The sequence below is a fragment of the Anthonomus grandis genome, chromosome 8 (assembly GCF_022605725.1).
Source record: "Anthonomus grandis grandis chromosome 8, icAntGran1.3, whole genome shotgun sequence".
Taxonomy (NCBI): domain Eukaryota; kingdom Metazoa; phylum Arthropoda; class Insecta; order Coleoptera; family Curculionidae; genus Anthonomus; species Anthonomus grandis.
The window spans coordinates 7,019,403-7,040,404 of record NC_065553.1 but is presented as its reverse complement, the minus strand read 5'-3'; the positions used below and the strand labels follow the sequence as shown (position 1 = coordinate 7,040,404).

At 30.5% G+C, this 21,002-nt stretch overlaps 1 protein-coding gene across 1 annotated transcript in view; it reads right to left on the bottom strand.

The window, feature by feature from the left end:
• The window catches only part of LOC126739982 (zygotic gap protein knirps-like), a 72,011-nt gene extending 51,612 nt beyond the window's left edge, over positions 1–20,399 (bottom strand). The window contains exon 1 of the mRNA XM_050445826.1: positions 20,050–20,399. Within this exon, the coding sequence (XP_050301783.1) occupies positions 20,050–20,082 (33 nt within the window). The 5' untranslated portion in view covers positions 20,083–20,399. The remainder of the gene's footprint in view (positions 1–20,049) is intronic.
• Between the last annotated feature and the right edge of the window lie 603 nt (positions 20,400–21,002).

Sequence of the window (21,002 nt, the reverse complement as noted above, 5' to 3'; positions counted from 1 at the left end):
GCATTTTCCCTTGAAAAATTGACAAAGCATGTATCAGTGTGCTTCCCTGACCAAAATTGACAAAGCATGTATAGGTGTTCATTTTCTCTTGAAAAATTGACAAAGCATGTATAAGTGTGCATTTTCCCTTGAAAAATTGACAAACCATGTATAAGTGTGCATTTTCCCTTGAAAAATTGACAAAGCATGTATAAGTGTGCATTTTCCCTTGAAAAATTGACAAACCATGTATAAGTGTGCATTTTCCCTTGAAAAATTGACAAAGCATGTATCAGTGTGCATTTTCCCTTGAAAAATTGACAAAGCATGTATAAGTGTGCATTTTCCCTTGAAAAATTGACAAAGCATGTATCAGTGTGCATTTTCCCTTGAAAAATTGACAAAGCATGTATCAGTGTGCATTTTCCCTTGAAAAATTGACAAAGCATGTATCAGTGTGCTTCCCTGACCAAAATTGACAAAGCATGTATAGGTGTTCATTTTCTCTTGAAAAATTGACAAAGCATGTATAAGTGTGCATTTTCCCTTGAAAAATTGACAAAGCATGTATAAGTGTGCATTTTCCCTTGAAAAATTGACAAAGCATGTATCAGTGTGCTTCCCTGACCAAAATTGACAAAGCATGTATAGGTGTTCATTTTCTCTTGAAAAATTGACAAAGCATGTATAAGTGTGCATTTTCCCTTGAAAAATTGACAAACCATGTATAAGTGTGCATTTTCCCTTGAAAAATTGACAAAGCATGTATAAGTGTGCATTTTCCCTTGAAAAATTGACAAACCATGTATAAGTGTGCATTTTCCCTTGAAAAATTGACAAAGCATGTATCAGTGTGCATTTTCCCTTGAAAAATTGACAAAGCATGTATAAGTGTGCATTTTCCCTTGAAAAATTGACAAAACATGTATCAGTGTGCTTCCCTGAATAAAATTGACAAAGCATGTAACGAGTGTGCTTTTACCTTAAATTTTTGACTTAGAGGAATGTTTTTTAGTGGGTCGGGGCTGGAAAAAGCCTCAACCCCACACTACCCCAGGCCGGCCTGGGGTGTCTGTTTGCAGATTTTTTTAACCTCTCTAAAAAAAAAAAAAAAAAAAAAACGATGGTAAGTATGTTTCAGGCAATCCATCCGAGGCAGAAGAATCTGCATTAGAGGATAATGAAGTTTAAAAAACCGATACCTGGCAAACTGGTTGGAGGCATTTACAATTTAAACACTTTTGCTCATTTGCTTATAGCAAGAATTCTTAAGAATTCTTGCTATAAGAATTCTTCTTTCATAGGTAGTTGAGGAATCTTTAACTGACTAGATTAATTCTAATTTATATAATATTTGTTAAAATAAATTATTGTATATTATGTATAAAATTTTAATTTAATGTAATTTTTTATTATATATTTTTAAGTAATTATTTTTCAGGAAAATTAAATAATAAATGTATTAAAGAAAAATATTGTTTTAATTCATTAAATATTAACAATAAACATTGTTACGTAAAATAAAGCTAAAGAATTTTATTTTGTCCTGATCAATATCTGATGCTAACACCTAATCAAAAAGTAACCTTTATGATTAGATGTTTGCTTTGGATATTGCGACTAAATAATAAGAGATTTCTTATTAAAGGAAATTTGAATTTTCCCGCTTTAATTTGGCCACGCCTTTCTGCCATTGTGATTGGTCCAATTATTAGTTACGTCAAACCGTCAAGTTAATTACAATAGTTTCCGTTGTCAAGCGAGAGGATGCTAGCAGATTTGTCAGAAGAATTTCGGTCGGTTTGTATGCAACCACCACTTCTCTATATATTTGTGTTCTGTGAATTCAATGTTCTAAGGTCCTAAAAGTACGTACATATGACGTAAATTTCTGCGGAAAGTGTCCATAGTACGTAATACGTCTTTTGGGGTACCTACTGTATATGTACATTATGTCGTGGAGTACGTACAAAATATGTCTTTAGTACGTATCTGTGCTGTGTTTTAGTTACCTACTTCTCACAAAAAAATAGTAAGAAGAAATAGATAAAATCGCGTGTTTTTGTTTATATTATCGGAATGATTAACTACAACAATCTCCGTTAGATCAGTCCAAGATTCCATAGTATAAAGGCATTCAGTCATCGCGTTGAGCCCGCACCGTTTATTATCTCGACAAGATCGGGGAAGAACCGAAGCGAACGCATGCATGCATGTGCCCAGCACACGGCTTCGTCGTCGCCGCCGCCGCAAAGGCAAATCGTAATCGCCGAAAAAACTACGGAGGTACCGAGGTAAAAAATAAAGAAGTTCCGCGAGGAGGGTCATCGAATTCCCACGGATTTGCGAGATCCGTACGTTGGTACGTCACAATGGTACGTCGTCTGTGTTGTTGCGGCTCTATGCGGTATGCGCCCATTCAAACTGTGTTCCTTTAGTCTATAGAAACGTGTGTGTTGATGACAGCCCGCCACTTTGGCTACAGTGGCGTACTTATTAAAGTACCGTTGCAGTTAAAGGATACTACTTGTTAAAAGACAAATTTTCAATAAGGCATTAAATATTTCGATCAATTTATCATAAAGCAATGTTAACTTTATGCCTTAAAAACATCCTGGGTATCATAAGCCAACCCTTAGAGAGTTGTGAATGTTCATTTGTTTATTTAGGTCACTCCACAGATTTACATTCAATTATTGAGTGTGAAGGAACGAGGCAATAAAAAATATTAATGATATAACTCAAATATTATCGACACAAACAAAAGAGCTCTACATAAAAAGATCTTAATTACAAAAAATTGCACTTGTATAAAATAAAGGACATCTGTGATTAAGAAAAGTGTACTTTTTTAATAGCTGCAACACTACAGTTAAAAATGTCCCATTGATCTTAAACAGAATTATACCGGATGACAATTTAAAAATGAACAGCATTTAATATTGGCTCTATTAAAGATAGTATGAAAATTAGGTGAAATACGTCAATTTACATATCTAGGGGGACATTTTTTCAGGAATTATTACTTTCAAGTCCCTAACCCTTAGTGCACCTACCCCTAAAATTTTGAATAGCAATCCCTATTCATTTTAACATTTTTGTGTTCCTTATAAAATTCTACATAAACTGCATTAATTTTTTTCTTTAAAATCGTGACTTAACCTCACAAATGAGTGAAATGCCACTCCTTGAAAAATTATGACACTGATAATGAAATACTGGAAACCTTACCTTTACTACTTTATGAATTGTTCTAAATGGGTTTCATTTTTCTCCAAGCACAAGTACAGCCGGTGTGCAAACGGACGTTTTAAAGAGTTGAAATACTTCTAAACTCCTATACAGGGTGTCCCAAATCCCAGAGAGTGACCATTGGGATCTCGAAAATCGTAAGAGTTACGGGGTCGGTTAAATAGAGGCAAAGTTGCGCAATTTGGAGCTTAATAAAATGACGTTTAAAAAATTTTAAAATTCCGGAGATATCCAAAAAAAAAACTGAAACTTGTCAAAATTGTTTTTACCTTCTATTGACTTTATTAAAAGAGATATCGGAAATCTAAAAACAGTTTTTCATTGCCTTTTTTTATGCTATATAAAATAATGCAAAAAAAATAATCCGACGTCTCGTTTTTTTTTCGATCATCATCAACTTTATTTTTTTCTTATGGGCGCCATATTGGATTTTCTCATTTTTAAAAACAATTTTCGAATATTTCTCTTTATTAGTCTACCTGTACAATTCACGAATTATTCTTTTAGGGAATTTTGATTTTCCAGAATATAGCCTCTATCTGAAGGATTCTCTTTCAAGTACTAAACTAAGACAGATATTAAATATGATGGATTTTTTTAGTTGGAATTAACTTAGTACAAAATCACCAAGGGCGGCTGCTGGATTTGGTTATGGCGTCTTCATCTGAAGTTTGTACAGCTGAAAGATGTAATGATTTTTTAATTAAAGAAGACCCTTTTCATCCCTCTTTACTAATAAAATATAAAAAAGTTGGAGATAAAACTCAAAATAAGTTCAGAATTGAGAATGTAAACAATTTTAAAAGAGCCAACCTACGTATTGTATACCAGGATTTATTTAACGTAAACTGGGACTTCTTAAGTAATATTTTAGATATTAGTACAGCAGTTACACAATTTTACCAAAAAGTGTAACTGCCCGTAGGAAACGAACCTATCCTCCATGGTTCACGACGCAGATTATTTCAGATATAAAAGTTAAGTTTATTCATTGGAAGCGTTATAAGCGATATGGCTTTAAGGTGGATTTAAATAACTTTAAACAATTACGTTGTCAGGTAAAAAATAATATTAAACTTTCATACACAAATTACTGTGCGCAACTAGAAAATAATTTTAATTACTGATCCCAATAGTTTTTGGAAATTAATTCAAAGTTCACAACGCAATAATACCCCAGAATATGTCTGATACAAATGAAAGTCTTTTATCTAAGCCCCAAAATATAGCTGATGCATTTGCTAAATTCTTTCAAAGCTCATATACCACTTCTACACATACCCTTAATATGGAAAATAATACCAATAGTAATGCCGACACAATTAACATAACAGTATTTACAGAAAAAGAAATATTATGTGTCTTAAAAACAATCAAACCTAAAAGTATTGTGGGACCAGATAAGATTCCAGCGTTTTTTATTTCTGATTGTGCACACGTACTTGCCAAGCCCCTAACAGTCCTTTTTAATTTGTCTTTAAAATCAGAAACATTTCCAGATTTATGGAAAGCTTCAAAAATTATTCCTGTACATAAAAAGAATGATCAAAATAAAATTGAAAACTATCGGCCTATAACTATTATCAATAATTTTTCAAAGTGTTCTGAACGAACTCTGCATTCTATACTTTATCCACGCTTGAAAAATATAATTGATATTCGCCAACATGGATTCATGAAGGGTAGATCAACTACCACGAATTTAGTTACTATAACCAAATTTATTGCCGACTCAATTAACTCAAATTCTCAAGTAGACGTGATATACACCGATTTTTCTAAGGCTTTTGACCGACTTGACCATAGCATTCTCATAAATAATCTTGATCAATATTATGGCTTTTCCACACGGTTAAATAATTTTTTTATTTCCTATTTAACAAAATGCATACAGCATGTTGAGTGCTATGGTCATACCTCGGTTAAAATAATTCCCACATCTGGTGTACCTTAGGGCTCAATTTTGGGGTCACTATTTTTTGATTCATTTATTAATAATATGTCCAAGCATCTTAAAGTGGAGAGTCTATTATTTGCTGATGATAATAAAATATATTTTAAAATCAACAATATATCTGATTGCATTTTACTTCAAAATGATTTTAGCCTCATAAACATCTGGTGTAAAAACATTAATCTTCCTCTTAATGCTGCCAATTGCACTGTGATCTCATATACTTTGAAGAAAAATCCCATACACTACGAATACTATATAGACAATGTACCTATTCCTAGATCAGAGGTGTTAAGGACTTGGGGATTACATTCGATACCAGTCTATCTTTTATTCCACATATTGCAGATATAGTGAGCCGAAGCTATAAAATCTTGGGATTTATTATTCGAAATACACAGCATTTTAACAATATATTTACGTTAAAATCATTATATTTTATGTTCGTTAGAACCATTCTTGAATAAGTTTGGTGTCCTTTTTATCAATGTCATATTCAAGATATCGAAAATGTCCAACGAAAATTTTTGAAATACTAAATTTTCGAAATTTTAAATTTTCTCCCTTGGGCAGAGCTGGGGATATATATAATGCTGTACAGAGCCAGTATGACATATTTAGCTGCAGCATTAGAAATATTAAAAATGTAAACTTTGTAGTTTAAGTTCATTAAATTGTTTTCTTTATTCATTGTACGTTAGTTTTGTATTTGGATAGTTAATTTTAAGTTGTAATTATGATATTTTTCCCACAAAAAAATTGGATTTTGTAATCTGTTTATGTGGTATAAATAAATAAAAATTAAAAAAAAAATAAGTTAATCAAATAAATAGACAAGAAACATAATACATACAAAGAATCATAACAATAATTGACTCCAAACAGCTAATTTAAAACAGCGTGAGTTTAGTGTCTGCGATATGTGGTTATAAAATTCAGCAAATGAATAAAAGGGATTTTCACATAATAATTGTTTAAGTCTAGATTTAAATACTTTATCACTTGACAAATTTTTAAAACTATCGGGTAAAGCATTATACACCCTAATGCAATTATAGTAGGGACACCTTTTAAACATCGCCGTTCGGTGTGAGGGAATTCTAAGACTATTGCATTGCCTTGTCGTCATTACATTATAGACATCTGAATTTTTTTGAAAGGACATAAAATGATTTCTTCACGGAAATATTCAAAATATAGCCACCGTTCTTGCGAAGCAACGATATTGAGCTCCATAAATGAAAATTAATTCTACGCGTTTAGCACTAGTGTAAAACATTTTAAGAAACGACACTTATAATTGAAAACTATTGAAATTATTTATGAAATTAACTTTTGACTTTTTTAATGATTCTAGAAGAACATGAAATAAATAATGAACACTAGGAGTCGGCAAATAAAGCTATATGTTTATGTAGAATAATTCCCATTTTCAGCATGAATCTAATACAGCAAACATACATTTATTAGATATTACTAATGAAACCAGTTTAAATATGGTATTGAAACACATTATTACTGATAGGTTTTATACCCAAATGGATAGTATTTGTAAAGTAAGACATTAAGTATTATATGAGACTTTAATTCCACTGAAATGACTCACCTCGTAAAGCCATTATATAAATATTTTAAGTTCTTTATTTATTTATTTTCATAAAACGCTTAAATAAAAAAAAATAAAACTCTTACAAGCTATTAATTTAGTAAAATCAGATGTTATTTTTAAAACAAGTTTATGATTATCGCTAATATACAGTGCATTGATGATGAAGTGAATGGTTTGTCAAATTTGACGTAATAGACTAATGAAACATACAATATTAAAAAATAAAAAAAAAATTAAATATTTATTGCAACTGATATTCAATTTGTTGTCCATTTACTTTAACACATTTTTGAAGTCGGTAAATAACTTCCAATTGCACATTTTCAATCACTATCGATTAGTCTAATTTCATGTCGAATTCTTTAAATGATCAACATTATTTGGTCTATTCATATAAACTTTGGACTTCAAATAGCCCTAAAAGAAAAAATTATACTAACAATTTTGTAATGTATCTTCTTTTTAAGTTATATTAGTATTATACGCTTTTCCTTTATAAAATTTAAAAAGCAAGATGCAATGCAATTGACATGCGACCCTGAAGGCGACAAACAAAAAATGCAATCTGGGTACTTTTTATTTTCTGCAATAATTGTTATAATAAATTTTCAAAAATATATTTTATTGAAATGTTTTTTCAACAATGACACAACAGTTAGTAAAAACGACCCAGATATTTGAAAAAATATATATTTTTCTAATTAATATGAGAAAATTATTTTTTCTTTCCAAAGAGTCTTGTAGGACCAATAAAATCCTTTAAATAAAGCCTACTAGTAAATATTTATTATTTATTAATATAAATATTTCCTTAAATCATCAAATACTAAGACTTACATAACTAGACCATTGCTGTTCTTTAAAGAAATAATATTACCGATCAATACCTTTATAAACACTTAGCATTTTTACGAAGTAGCTCTCGCAGATAATTATATTACCTACCTTGAGACACAAGAGGAGAAATCTTGACTGATAAACCTTATAAAAAAAAGCAATTAAAAAGACCGTTAAATTAATAGAAAAACGAAATCAATAGACTATTATTCACCAGTTCATTACAAAAGATCAGTACTATACAGTCGGTGTCCATGAGATCTCAACACTTAATCTCCAAGTAATGGGTTTTTTATGGATATTTGGCGGCATCTTATATGGAATACCAGAAGTTATTATAGCGGACGCTATGGTATATGCTCAAATAATAAAAAGTAGAACTATGGGAGAAAACAGTCGTAATACCTTAAAATTGATTGTGGTACAGAGAAAATTTCCTTAATTTTCATTTTTTGATTAACAATAGCTTTTTTATCTAAATTTGATGTCGTTGTATTTTTTTTATAAAAAATATATAATATTAAGTATAATATCAATATTTAAAAAGAAATATTTTTTCAAATAAATCCACTTGAAATAGTATTATACAGTAGTGGAAAAAAGTAGAGCAACATTTGAAAATACTTTATTTTTTCAAGCAGTGAATGTAAACCAGAAGTAAAATTAATTCCAGTCATTTATTATTACACAAGCAATTTAATATTAAGAAAAAAAACATAAGTTAATATTTTGTAAAGTACCTGTTATTCTTAATTACATCTTCACAACGTCTTGGCATAGATCTTATTAGCTTAGAAATAATCCCTGGATCCATATTCACCCATGCTTCCTTCAATACTTCAAATAATTCTTGCTGATTTTTATAAGATTTTCCTCTGATTTTGGAATCTAAAATGTCACACAGATTCTCAATGGGATTGAGATCAGGTGATTGTGAAGGCCATTCCATTACATTAATGTTTTCCTTTCTGAACCAAGCTTTTACGAACTGAGAAGAATGCCTGGGATCGTTGTCCTGTTGAAATAAATGTCTTAAAGGCATAGTATCATCAGCATATGGAATCATTTGGCTCTCTAATAAGTCCTTACATTGAAACCGGTCCATTATACCTTCTATTTTATATAGGGGGCCCATACCATAGCCCAAAAAGCATCCCTAAACCATTACTGCTCCACCACCATGTTTCACTGTTGGACAGGTATACATATAGTCTTTCACCTGAACATACACAATTCCATCACTTTTGAACAAACAAAACTTGGATTCATCGCTCCAGATTATCTTTTTCCAATCATCCTCTGTATAATGTAGATGCGTTTTGGCAAAACTTAAACGGAAACGTCTATTTTTTTTTGACAGCAGCGGTTTTTTGGTAGATCTTCTGGAAAATAACTTGGCCTCTAATAGTCTATTTCTCACCGTCCTCGATGTCACGTTTACTCCAAGCTCTTCGGATATGCGGTGCTTTATCTTATTGGATCCGAGAAAAGGCTCATTTTTAGCAATTTTTATAATTTGTTTATCGGTATATGGAGCGGTTTTTCTACGTTTCCCGGACTTTTTCTTAACAGATAAATCGCTATTTATATGAAACTGCTTAATTATACGAGACACGATAGATCTATGTAACCTAAATGTCTTTGCAATAGCCATCTGCTTTTGACCACTTTTGTATAAATCAACAATTCTATTTTTAATATCGACAGATAAATGTTTACCGCGAGGCATCTTAAGCAGCCAAATACCGTCAACTTATCAGTTTAAACTAACACTAAGTAAAATATTTTGCATGATTTGACAAATATTTAAAAAATGTAACTTTACTTTTTTCCACTATGAAGTATTCTTTTTTGTGTCCCTTGGTAAAACGAGATAAGTATTAACAGTTTTTATTGGCAAACCATTTATAAGTACCATATGTTTTTACCTACAGAAATCTTATGCTAAAAGTCATCTTCTAATATTTTATTTTAGCAACTTATAAAATGTTGCTCTACATTTTTCCACTACTGTATTCTGCTTGCTTATAAAGATTGTTTTTTAATTATATAGCCAAACAATTTTTTTTGTGACAAACATTTTATTAATTTCAGTGTTCTCTATCAGTGTTGGTTACTTTATCGACTGTTAATATCGTTTTTAAGTGAGTAATGAGTCAAAATAATTTCCTTACCTAAGATATGTAAATTAAAAAAAAATCTACATCACCTTAAAATGTTCTTTAATATTTCGAAACAAGATTTCTTGTAAATAAATATTCAATCATTTATTCTTATTTCTTTAAAAAATGCCTTACATGTTATTGATCGATATTACGCATTTTGTTTTTAAAAATTACTGATTTAACTAGCTATGTAAAATATTGCAGAAAAGTATTGGCTTTAGCGGTCATTAATGCTATCGTTAAAAAGATCTTAACAGGCAAGTATGTGAGCAACTTTTTAACAAAACGTGATATTTTTCAGCCAATTAATTAGAAATAGGTTTTTTAGTTATTTTTAAGTTTTATTTGAATACTATTAACAGAAATCGAGTTTTTATAGAATTTTGTCTAACGTCGGTGTTAATATTTTGTTTAGCACTTAATTTTGTAATAACTTTAATACCTTTTTCTTCTATGCAAAAAATATATTTAAAAAAATGGGATTTACTTATCTTTGTTTTAGATAGCAATAATGCTCTAACAATAGTGCTCTTCTATATTAAACAAATATTTATCTAATTGGCATTTTTTACATTTAAAAGAGAAACAGCGAAAGATATTACGTAAACTGAAAAAAAAAATACGGATTTAAATTTTTAATACTGATAATAGAGATAAAAAAAATTAAAACATACGAAATAGAATTAAGTAAAAGTGGCTTTTAAAAGAAATATTTATCTAGTAAAGAGTAAAGGATAATATTTTAACTACACTACACGATTTGACTTGAAACTATTGAAAAGATTAAAGGTTTGAGGTTAATTCTTGATGTACAGTATACATTTTTAAGCCATATTTTGTACATTCTTAAAAAAATATGTGCCTTAAAATTTATTTCTTTTCACAGACATTGCTTATATGAAAATATTAAACAATATCTATATGATTCTTGCTTTTGCTTTACCTTATAAGAAATAAGTTGTGTTTTTAAAATGTTTAAAATTAACTAATATATTCTACTAGAATCACCAGCTCAGCCCTACTAAATGCCTACGTTTTCCCATAAACCACCCAACTCCCAGATGTCCATAAAAATCGACTCACCTACAGTAAAAAGGTAATAAATTAAAAGCAAAATACGATATTTAGACATCCAGCGATATTATGAGCGCAAATGCAGATTTATATGTCTGAGAAGGTGAACCATTACTCAGGTCGAGCGTCAAAACGGCATTGCCGCCCGACAAATGTGCGAAGCCTTTTATGACAAATTGTAGCAAATGCGTTTGTATTTATGTAGATGCGTGTGTATGCGTGTCAGATTTACACCGTCGGGGCTGTAAAGGATGGATTTATTTATGGCGAAATCTGTAAGGATGGAACATTTAAAATTCATTAATATCTAGTTTTTATATGACAATAGTAACCATTTATCAAGGTTTATAATGCATGTAAACGGTAATAAAAATAAAATGACTAGTTCTAGTGACTTAAAATATGACAAACTATCATTTGAAAACTTCCCACCACGGATTTATCGAAAACCACTAGTTAAAAAAAACGCCGAAATACGTCAAAAGGTTTATCAAGGGGGACAACTTTCTAACCTAAAATTACTTCACCCCCTTTCACCCTCTGCCCCCTAGGGTCATCCCCTTAAAAATTTTAAATGGCAAAGGGTATCGTGTAATAGCTTGTTTAAAAGGTCGTTCGAAGTTTTTTATTTTGACGTTTGATTTTTTTAAATCGGTCGATTCGTTTTCGAGAAAATTAGAAAAATCTTTGTTTATCTTAATTTGTTTAGATAGAAAACAAAAACATGAAAATATCAGTTTTTATTTCGATAAGTGTTCAAAATGTTGCCTGTTTTTGGCCAAACAATGATATAGGCGATGTTCAAATTCCTGACGGACATTTTCAAAAACATGTTGTGGGATCTCATGGCAGCTGTCGATGAGGCGTTGACGAAGTTCATCCAAACTTTCAGGTTGGGAAGTAAACACAATAGATTTCAAATGACCCCATAGAAAAAAGTCTAACGGCGTTATATCAGGAGATCTAGCAGGCCATTCTATAGGTCCCTTTCGCCCTATCCATTTATCTTGCAACTCGTCGTCTAGCCATTGCCGAACGGGAAGAACATAGTGAAGAAGACCGCCGTCTTGCTGGAAATATATTTCAGACGACGAGTAAACAGACAATAAATTCTAACTTGTAGATAACGTTTACATGTGCAGTTGAAATCTCACAATAACCATGACTTGTTTTTGGCCTACAGAGGCAGGTTGATATCTAACATATTGCCTTTGCAAATAGAACCTATGATAAAACAAAACTTTAACCTCCAAGAATATAACGTAATCCTCATAAAATATTATAAACGCAAGCAGCAATTTATGCATTCGAAAGTGACCGACTATTGCATGTCATATCAGTGTTCTTAGACACCTGAAAGTTTTCTGTTAGTTTTATCGTTGAGTTCACAAAAAATCGTTAAAGGCGTTTGCGGTGTTCATATTCATCAGTTATGATACTTCCATTTGCAGTAACCTTTTCAAATATATCAAACAATCATAACTGATGAATATGAACACTGCAAACGCCTTTAACGATTTTTTGTGAACTCAACAATAAAACTAACAGAAAACTTTCAGGTGTCTAAGAACACTGATATGACATGCAATAGTCGGTCACTTTTCTTGTCTCTGTGAAGTACTTAACATTATCAAATCTGCCTTCATCAAGAAGTCTTGTGGTGTAACATTCCTTGTTCTTTACTGTCAAATTATACTGCTGGTATCATTCCTGCTTTTAACTTGTCATGTCAGTATGGGTTGTCCTCTCTTGTTGTAAATTACAGGTCTATTGCTTTGTTATCTGTATTTTTTTTTGAAACATCCTTTCAAAAACGGCTTGTAGCCTTTTTGGATGCTTTTAATATTTTGCCTTGTTGCCAGTATGGGTTCAGAACCAGTCTCTCTACATCAGATGCCATATTATCCATATACACTAGAATTTTAAGCAACTTTGAATCTAAGCTGATGTATGTTGAAATCTTTTTTGACCTTACCAAGGCTTTCGACATAATAAACCACATACTGCTATCAACAAAGTGTCTCGTTATAGTGGCAGAGGCACTCCTTTGGAATGGCTGGAAACGTGTTTGTCCTCAAGGGAATGTTCTGGGACCCATCCTCTTTCTGTCATTTATAAATGACAGAAAGAGGCTCTGCAGCCATTGTCTGCCGCCCCAAAATTATTACCTTGAGAAAAATATCCACAATGACCAATAGGTCAATTGTGCATATTGTATGGCTTGAACACTGCCACTTACTACTAACTTTTCGGAAAGCTGCCCTGCCAACAATGCAGCTTTACATTTACCTATACAGTTATTTAGACTTAGTTTGGGTTTTTGAAGCAAGTATAACACAAACTGTTCCATCTCTAATCAAACTGTCTTTTAATTCTTCAGAATTGCAGGCAACTATTTCAAATCAGTAGCAAAAGACTCTATAAATTCCCTTTCCTATTGTTTTCTGGAATTAAATAAGTGTCTATTTACCATTTTATTCTCCTGTGGCTTAAAGTGTTCCTCAAAACCACTTCCCAATCGTTTTTAATCAACGGCACTCAGTTCTAAAGCCTCATGTGCCTTAGGCACTGTAGAATGTAGTAAAATAGATACTTTTCAGATACCTGAAACATCCTTGTTTTCTTTGAACCCAGATGCCAACATATAAAAGTTGAACTCACCTTTTCACTTTTGAAAATTAATAGCCACATCTCCCTCAAACGATAAATAACTTGGTGGTTTCATATCCATTTTAGGATTTTATTTTTATGTTGGATGCACACAGGCTAATAACAGCTTATCATTACAGGCTAATGTTATGTTTAGAGTTCTGTGTGTAGCACCATAACACATACCCTTCGGGTGAGGATTCAAAACATTACTAAGTTATATAAAAAAACGTGGATCTTATCCATTTAAGTTATGCAGAAGAAGCGCCTAACTAAAAGCTAAGAGCAACTAATATTGTGTTATTGTATACTGAATGTTTCGCCGATACTAATTACTATACTATACTAGATGCTAGATACTGACTCACAACTAACGTTCTTTCTAAACTTAGGTATTGAATTCTGTAAAGCGTATGTATAAAAATTGAAAATTCTGGAAATTATATATCTTCTAGTATGTATGAGTATAGTATCTGCGCGTTGTTCGATGCTCATATACATTTAATTAGCAAGCCACAAATAATTTAAAAACTAAGCAGCGATCTAAAAATAACTATGCACATTTAGTTTATAAACATTAAAGAATATCTAATATTTTTTCTAATTCTCACGATACGCCTCTGTGCTATAAAGTCAACAAAAGAAACAGCACACTTCATACGGATAACGTCCAAAACTCTGTAATATCTCGGACATAACGTGGACACCTAATTAAAGAACTGAGGCGGCTCGCAAGAATGACATAAGAATGTTTCTCTTTATTCTGTGCAGTTTAAAAGTCCGAGGCTAAAGAAATGTCCACTGAGAGCCATTGATTTATCATTTAAATAAGCTCCTCTATGCATAATTATTGGGCGCTTTAAGTTGTCATCGTCCATTTATGTGTCGAATTGCTAAAGTTTTAAGTTAGCGAGTAGTTTGTTATCTAAAGTCGGGCATATTAGTTAAGGATGATAGCCCAATAGGTTGATTATATCAATGGGAATACCTTTATGGCTATTGGATTAGTATCTTCTTAGGGAATATATAATAGCATGCAAGCGAGTTATCGAAGTAATTTGGTTAGAAAGAGGGAATTAAAAATTATAGAGAGATATTTCTTTTAAATCCATATCAAAAGTTAATAGCTTATTTTAAGTTTCTTAATAAGGCCTGAGTCTAATCTATAATTTATAAATTACTTAAGTCATTTAGGAAAAATAAGTTTATCTTGCTAAGGCCTATTTTACTTAGTACGTCAACCACAGATATTAACACATTTGAAAATCTTTTTGCAGAATTAATTATGTAAATATTGATAAAAACTACATTATTTAAAGTATATTTTACACTGTAGATATGTAATATATATGAAATAATAAGAATAAAGTGAACCATCAAATTTTGACATTTTTGGAAATTAGTTATTCGAGCTTTTCTTATACACTCTGCTGTCAGGATACCTCTAAAAAATATATTTAAAGATTGAAAGCAGAGATGTCTTGTATTTTCATAATGCACCTGGACAATTACAATATATATTTTAATTATATTTTACTTCATGATTTTATTTGTTTTGAGGTTAGAAATTTGAAATTGTCAATGATAAATCTATTGGCATTGATACAAAAGAATTATTTGTAATGTGAAAAGTTTATTTGATTTCTTCTTTAATACTAAAAGTATAGTTAAGAAGTTTGATTTGAATAAAAGAATTTAGGAAATAACGAAAAAACGACTTACTAATTAGCCAATAGTAAAAAGGTATTAGCACAAATGTTTAAATTGGGATTCGTTGCAACTTATAAGTTATAGATGAATATTGCTAATAGAAATAGGAATTAGCATTAGTAATTTTTTTTTCAAAAGTTTATTATAAAGTTTAAATAAATCTTATTATTTAAAATACATAATAGAGGTTTTTTGAACTGAAAACATAAATTTTGTAATTAATTTGCTACTTCTGTTATCCCTTCTAATTATAAATGTCAATCAGTCTAAAAAGTCAAGGGTGTCATTAAATCCTTTTTAAATATTTTAAGTAAATCGAATCATAATTTAGTCGTATTATCAAATAATAGTGAAAACACTTAGTATATCTTAAAATATTAAAATCAAAAAAAAACTATTTAATAAATATTTTAATAATAATTTAAATAATGAGTTACAATCCTAGAAAAATCCAGGAAAATAATTTGAATGTAGTACAATTACAAGAAAATCTTTTAAAAAATACATTGAAGAGTAAAGATTTATTAATTTTTTTCAATGTTCATTAATAAATGATAAAACATACATCTTCAGTTTATCCTTAAGGACAGTAAAATCAAATGGTGATTTTGAAATTTGGTATAGTACAATTCCTAAAATATACAACAAGTAGTCCCTTATTAAATGATATAATATATTATAGCATATTGTATTCAGTCCTTAGTTTTAAATAAAGAAAAAATAATATCTCTGTAATAACGTACACCTAACTAATACTAAATATGTATTTAATTATATTCTAAAATATGGGTTCCTAATAGTTTAATCGTCTGGATTATTTTCCTTGAACTATATGCCATAAAATTAAAACCAATTGGTTGTTTAATAATAACGGAAATACTATATCTTCGATACTTTCTTGTATGTAATGGGCCATTACCATTAAAGCAAAGTGCCCACATGGCTATTATAGAGTTGCGAGCTAATAATGGTAAGAAGTCGAATAGAAATGATATGTTTTTTCTTAATACAAATGAATATTACTATGTAATATTTAAATTAGAGTTGTATTGATTGCCTACTATTTTCTTTTATATATGTTATACCTATTTTTTTGCTAGACCTAATTTTTTGTAGTTATTAGACTATTTAAAAACATCCATTAGTTTGTTTTAAAATCATACCGGATTATTTTATTTATTAAAAAACTCTTTTTTTAATTTTTGCAAAATGATATAGATAACGGCTATTACATAAATTATTTTTTGATGATTCGTAATTATAACTATGATTATTATGAGTCTTGAGTTCGGTATTGAAATAGCAATATTTTAACAAGTTTTTAGGAACGCTGATCTATTTCGATATAATATCGATAAATCTTCTTTCTTATATTTTTTATTCGTTTGCATTTAATATAGAAAAATAATGCATAACTTAAATGGGTACTAACCTTTATACTAAATTTAATTAATTTCATGTAGTATTTATACTAATTTCTATTTATGTATGGAATTTTTTCAGGGAGAAAGGGATGATACACAAACTGGTTCATCTAACCCCATATTTATCTATCATTTTTAGAATTAAGTCTCTACTAATTTGATAAACAATTTTATTACAATTAACATAACATTAAAGTTTTCGAGAATGTCCATTGGAAATATATGCTCGTTTATTGCAAAAATTGGTAAACGGGCAAGGTACAGCTTATCAAGGGCCTTCTCACCTGGATAACTTAAGTTAGTATACTAAAATCTGCGAAACTGCCAGTAAGTCCCGAAACCGCAATCAGCTTGACAAATAATATATATGGGAGGAGAAAAATACCGCAGACCGATGTTTTCGGAAGTGCCCACATATGTGAGAATTAAATATTTGAATAACTTTAACAGCCTAACTACCTTAAACCCCTTAACCGAAGCACCCCATTGGCTTTTCCAAGACTGTTGTTAATCTCTATCAGTACTTAGATGTTTTTTCATGTACTGTTGTGCATTCTGTTTTATGCGTTCGTGTGGTAGTTGTCCTTTTTGTTTCTTGTTGGCTGATTTTTTTAAAATTCAAGTTTTATTGCCCTAAGGAGTAAGTTGTAATCTGACTTGATGTTGGTTGGATGTGTTGAGATGTTATAGATTTCTGGAATCTTTTGTTATCCATAATGTAATTTATCAGGTAATTTATAGGTTATCGTGTAATTCATAAGTTACTCACTATGGGGTTAGGAGGATTCGAAGGTGATTTCCAAGTATACGATTTACTTGAAAGAAGTTTGGAAAAGGTACTGGTTATGATAAACTGTTTCCCAAACAAATAATCTCTCAATCAGCTTTAACAGATTATTGTTAAAACGTTTTTGATTTAGGTCCCCTTAGTGTAAAGGAACTTCTTAGTGAAGCACAACGAATTTATTAGGCAATATAATTTTGTGCTGAAACTATGGCGTTCAATTATTAGTTAATTGAATCGTTACAAGTTAAGGAAATATACGAAAAATATTGAAAACTATTTTTTCCTTGTTAAGTAAATTCGGTAAATCAGACAAAGGCAAAGATCTAATTAAATTGGAAAAAAAACTAAATATATTTATTTTACATGACAGAATTTATCTCGCTCTCATGCACTTATATACTTATATAAAAAAATTATAATTTTTAATTAGATAGCTTACAAATGATGCTGATGAATATTTGATTTTTTAAATATGACCAAAATTATTCAGAGCTTAATATAAATCTAATAAAGGGCTAAAGAAGATTACAAAGTTTTTTTAATATGATGTGACGAATATTATGTCAACACATTTTTAATTTATGAGGAACCACTAAGTTCTGCCAAACTTGTATAAATTTTAAGAAGTGTAAGTAACTTTTTGGACGATCTGCTATTGCAAGATGTTCTAACTGTGGAAACAGTGTAACAAGAGAACTGTACGACAACTGTATGATTTAGGTGTATGAGACCATGGGGTTGGCCGGCGAGATCGCCAGATCTGACACCCGTTGATTTTTATTTTTAATACAATACAAATACAAAAAGATTTTATTTGTCAGTTTTATAATCAAGTTACATTTTTGTGGTGTAATATACAGGAAAACGTGTAGACAACACCAGTAAATAGTAAAGAAGAGCTACGTCAATGAGTTATTACCTGTTTTGAAGAGCTAGATGAAAGCAAAATTAGAAGAACGATAAATACATCCACCAGCAAACGATTTTATAAATGTTTAAACAATAATGGTAGTCATTTCGAATATTTCCTGTAATAATAATTTTTTTGTTACTTTTACGCACTTTTGTAATCAACGATGTAACGTTATAAGTATTTCGTAGAAAAATTAACCTTTTTTTATCCATTGGTCGTAAATCTATATACAATGTGTTAAATTTTCTACATATTCTTGTTATTATTTGAGCACATTGTCGATAAAATAAAACTTCATTTAAGTTGTTTGTAATAATGTTCCTTTCTTTTTAATCAAGTTTATTATAAAACATAATAATAATAATAATATAACTAAAACGGTCACCATCATAACTAAAAATGTCACTATCGTTTATTAAACCATTATGACATTTTAATCGCTATCTAAGTAATTTACAAAATAAAAACGTTCAAAATTATCAAATTTCACGAATGTAATTATTTCTAAAACGCAGCTACTAAGGTATAGGAATGTGTTATATTAATTTAAAGGTATTTTAACTGTTATCAAAATAAAAAAATATAGGGGAATCTATTTAAAAATTTATCTTTTTCTACTATCGTCCATAAAGTATTCACTTGACACACTTCCCAGGGTTTATGAAGTTTCACTTTTTGCGCACTAAAAAGACTTTTTTAGGCACTAGTGCGTAAAAAGTAATTTGACGTTTATTTGATATTCATTAGACACATTAAACTTTTTTTAATTTTTTTTATGTTTTCTTCGTTAGTAAAAAAAGTTTTGTATATCACACATGTGTAAGTAAAATCCCCTTTTTTTATTTATGAGAATTGTGATAAATTTTCAAATTGACAAATTTCCCATTCATAAAAAAATCATTTTATACATTTGTTACATAAATAACTATTTTGCCATTTTAGTAAATGAAGAATTTTAATTTAATTTTCTTGAATTGAATTGGCCGGCGAGATCGCCAAATCTGACACCCGTTAATTTTTATTTGTGGTGTAATATACAAGAAAAGGTGTACGCAACACCAGTAAATAGTAAAGAAGAGCTACGTCAGTGAGTTATTACCTGTTTGAAGAGCTAGATGAAGGCGAAGTAAGAAGAACGACAAATACATCCACCTAAAAACCATGTTATAAATGTTTAGACAATAATGGTAGTCATTTCAAATATTTCCTATAATAATCTTTTTTTTTTACTTTTACGTATACCTTACTTTGGTATAGCTTACTTAATTTTCGACGACCCTGTATTATGCTGATTAAATTGGGCTATGGGAAGTTAATCAACATGGTCTCTTAAAGTGATATTTAAAATTTTTGCTTTTTAGGAACTTAATTTTTTTTCTAGAAAATCGCTTGAGATAGGTATAAAAAAGTATGCTGAAAAGAACTTAAAATAAAGTAGGGAATCAAAATATCTAAAAATATATAGCATGTTCGATTTAAAAAATCAAAGGTGTTGCCATTTTTCTATATAAGCCGCAATGCTGCAGTGCTGAAAATATTTTATAGGCCGATAGAGCATTGCCTGATAGCATGACTATCAACGTAGCATTTTTCCATATACGGCGAACGTACCATCAGTCGTCAATCCAGAAAGTTACCACTCTACTTTTCTGACTATGAACCTATCCAAAACCAAATTAATTAAAATTATACCTACAATAGCATAATTAGCAGCGGCATCATAATCCATTGGTCGTCCACATCAAGCTCACCGACGAAACAAACAATCCCAGTCATCAGCTTAAAAACTTAAAAAAGAAAAACAATTTTTCGAAAAAACTTCTTTCGCGTCATTTCACTTAATACGCGGACCCGCCGTATTCGTCCATAACTCGCCGCATCACCCAGTATATCGTCGATGAAGCGCGCGGATTGTACTAAGCCCAGCATCTTTTTCCGCTGTACCACGGTTCCAAATTAGTACCGTGGGTACCGCCAGGCGGCGTATCACTACAGTCGAGGTACCACCGGGCTACCCGTGGGTTCCTCCTTGGTAGATTCGATTGGTTGGCGAGGAATAGTGGGTTAAATGGCAGACCAGTAGTGGAATAGCGGATTTGCAGGTGGGCGGAGCTAGGAAAAAAATTAATGTAAAGTTATAAAGGTAATTAAAATTGTGTAATGTTTGCGAGGTGCTCGTACAGGTGGAATATGGATTGGCACATAGGTTTTATGTATGTATGTACTAGGTAGAATAATGAAAGTGTTTTTTATGAGTAGGATTGTGTCATTTTGTAATGCTTGTACGATTGTATTTTTATTTAAGATTTATTTTTATATTTCTTCTAATTACTGATGCGGCATATAGTATATTGCATGCCAAGGGACAAAAGGCGTTGATTATTGACGAGGGTCAGTTTAAAACAATTCATAATTTAAAAGAAAATATAGAAGGAATGAGAATATGTGGATAAGACGCACCTATTCAGATACTACTTAGATCGCTCAGTTTTCCACAAGCTCAAAAGTGAAAACTTCTTTTTATATTACGGGAAAAATAAAAAGTTTAGGTGGTGTCTTCGTTTGCCTCAAATTACCAGGATCTATTAAAACTAGTAAGAAGATTTGAATTTAAAAAAATATTGATGAGAGTATCTTAATTCACACTTT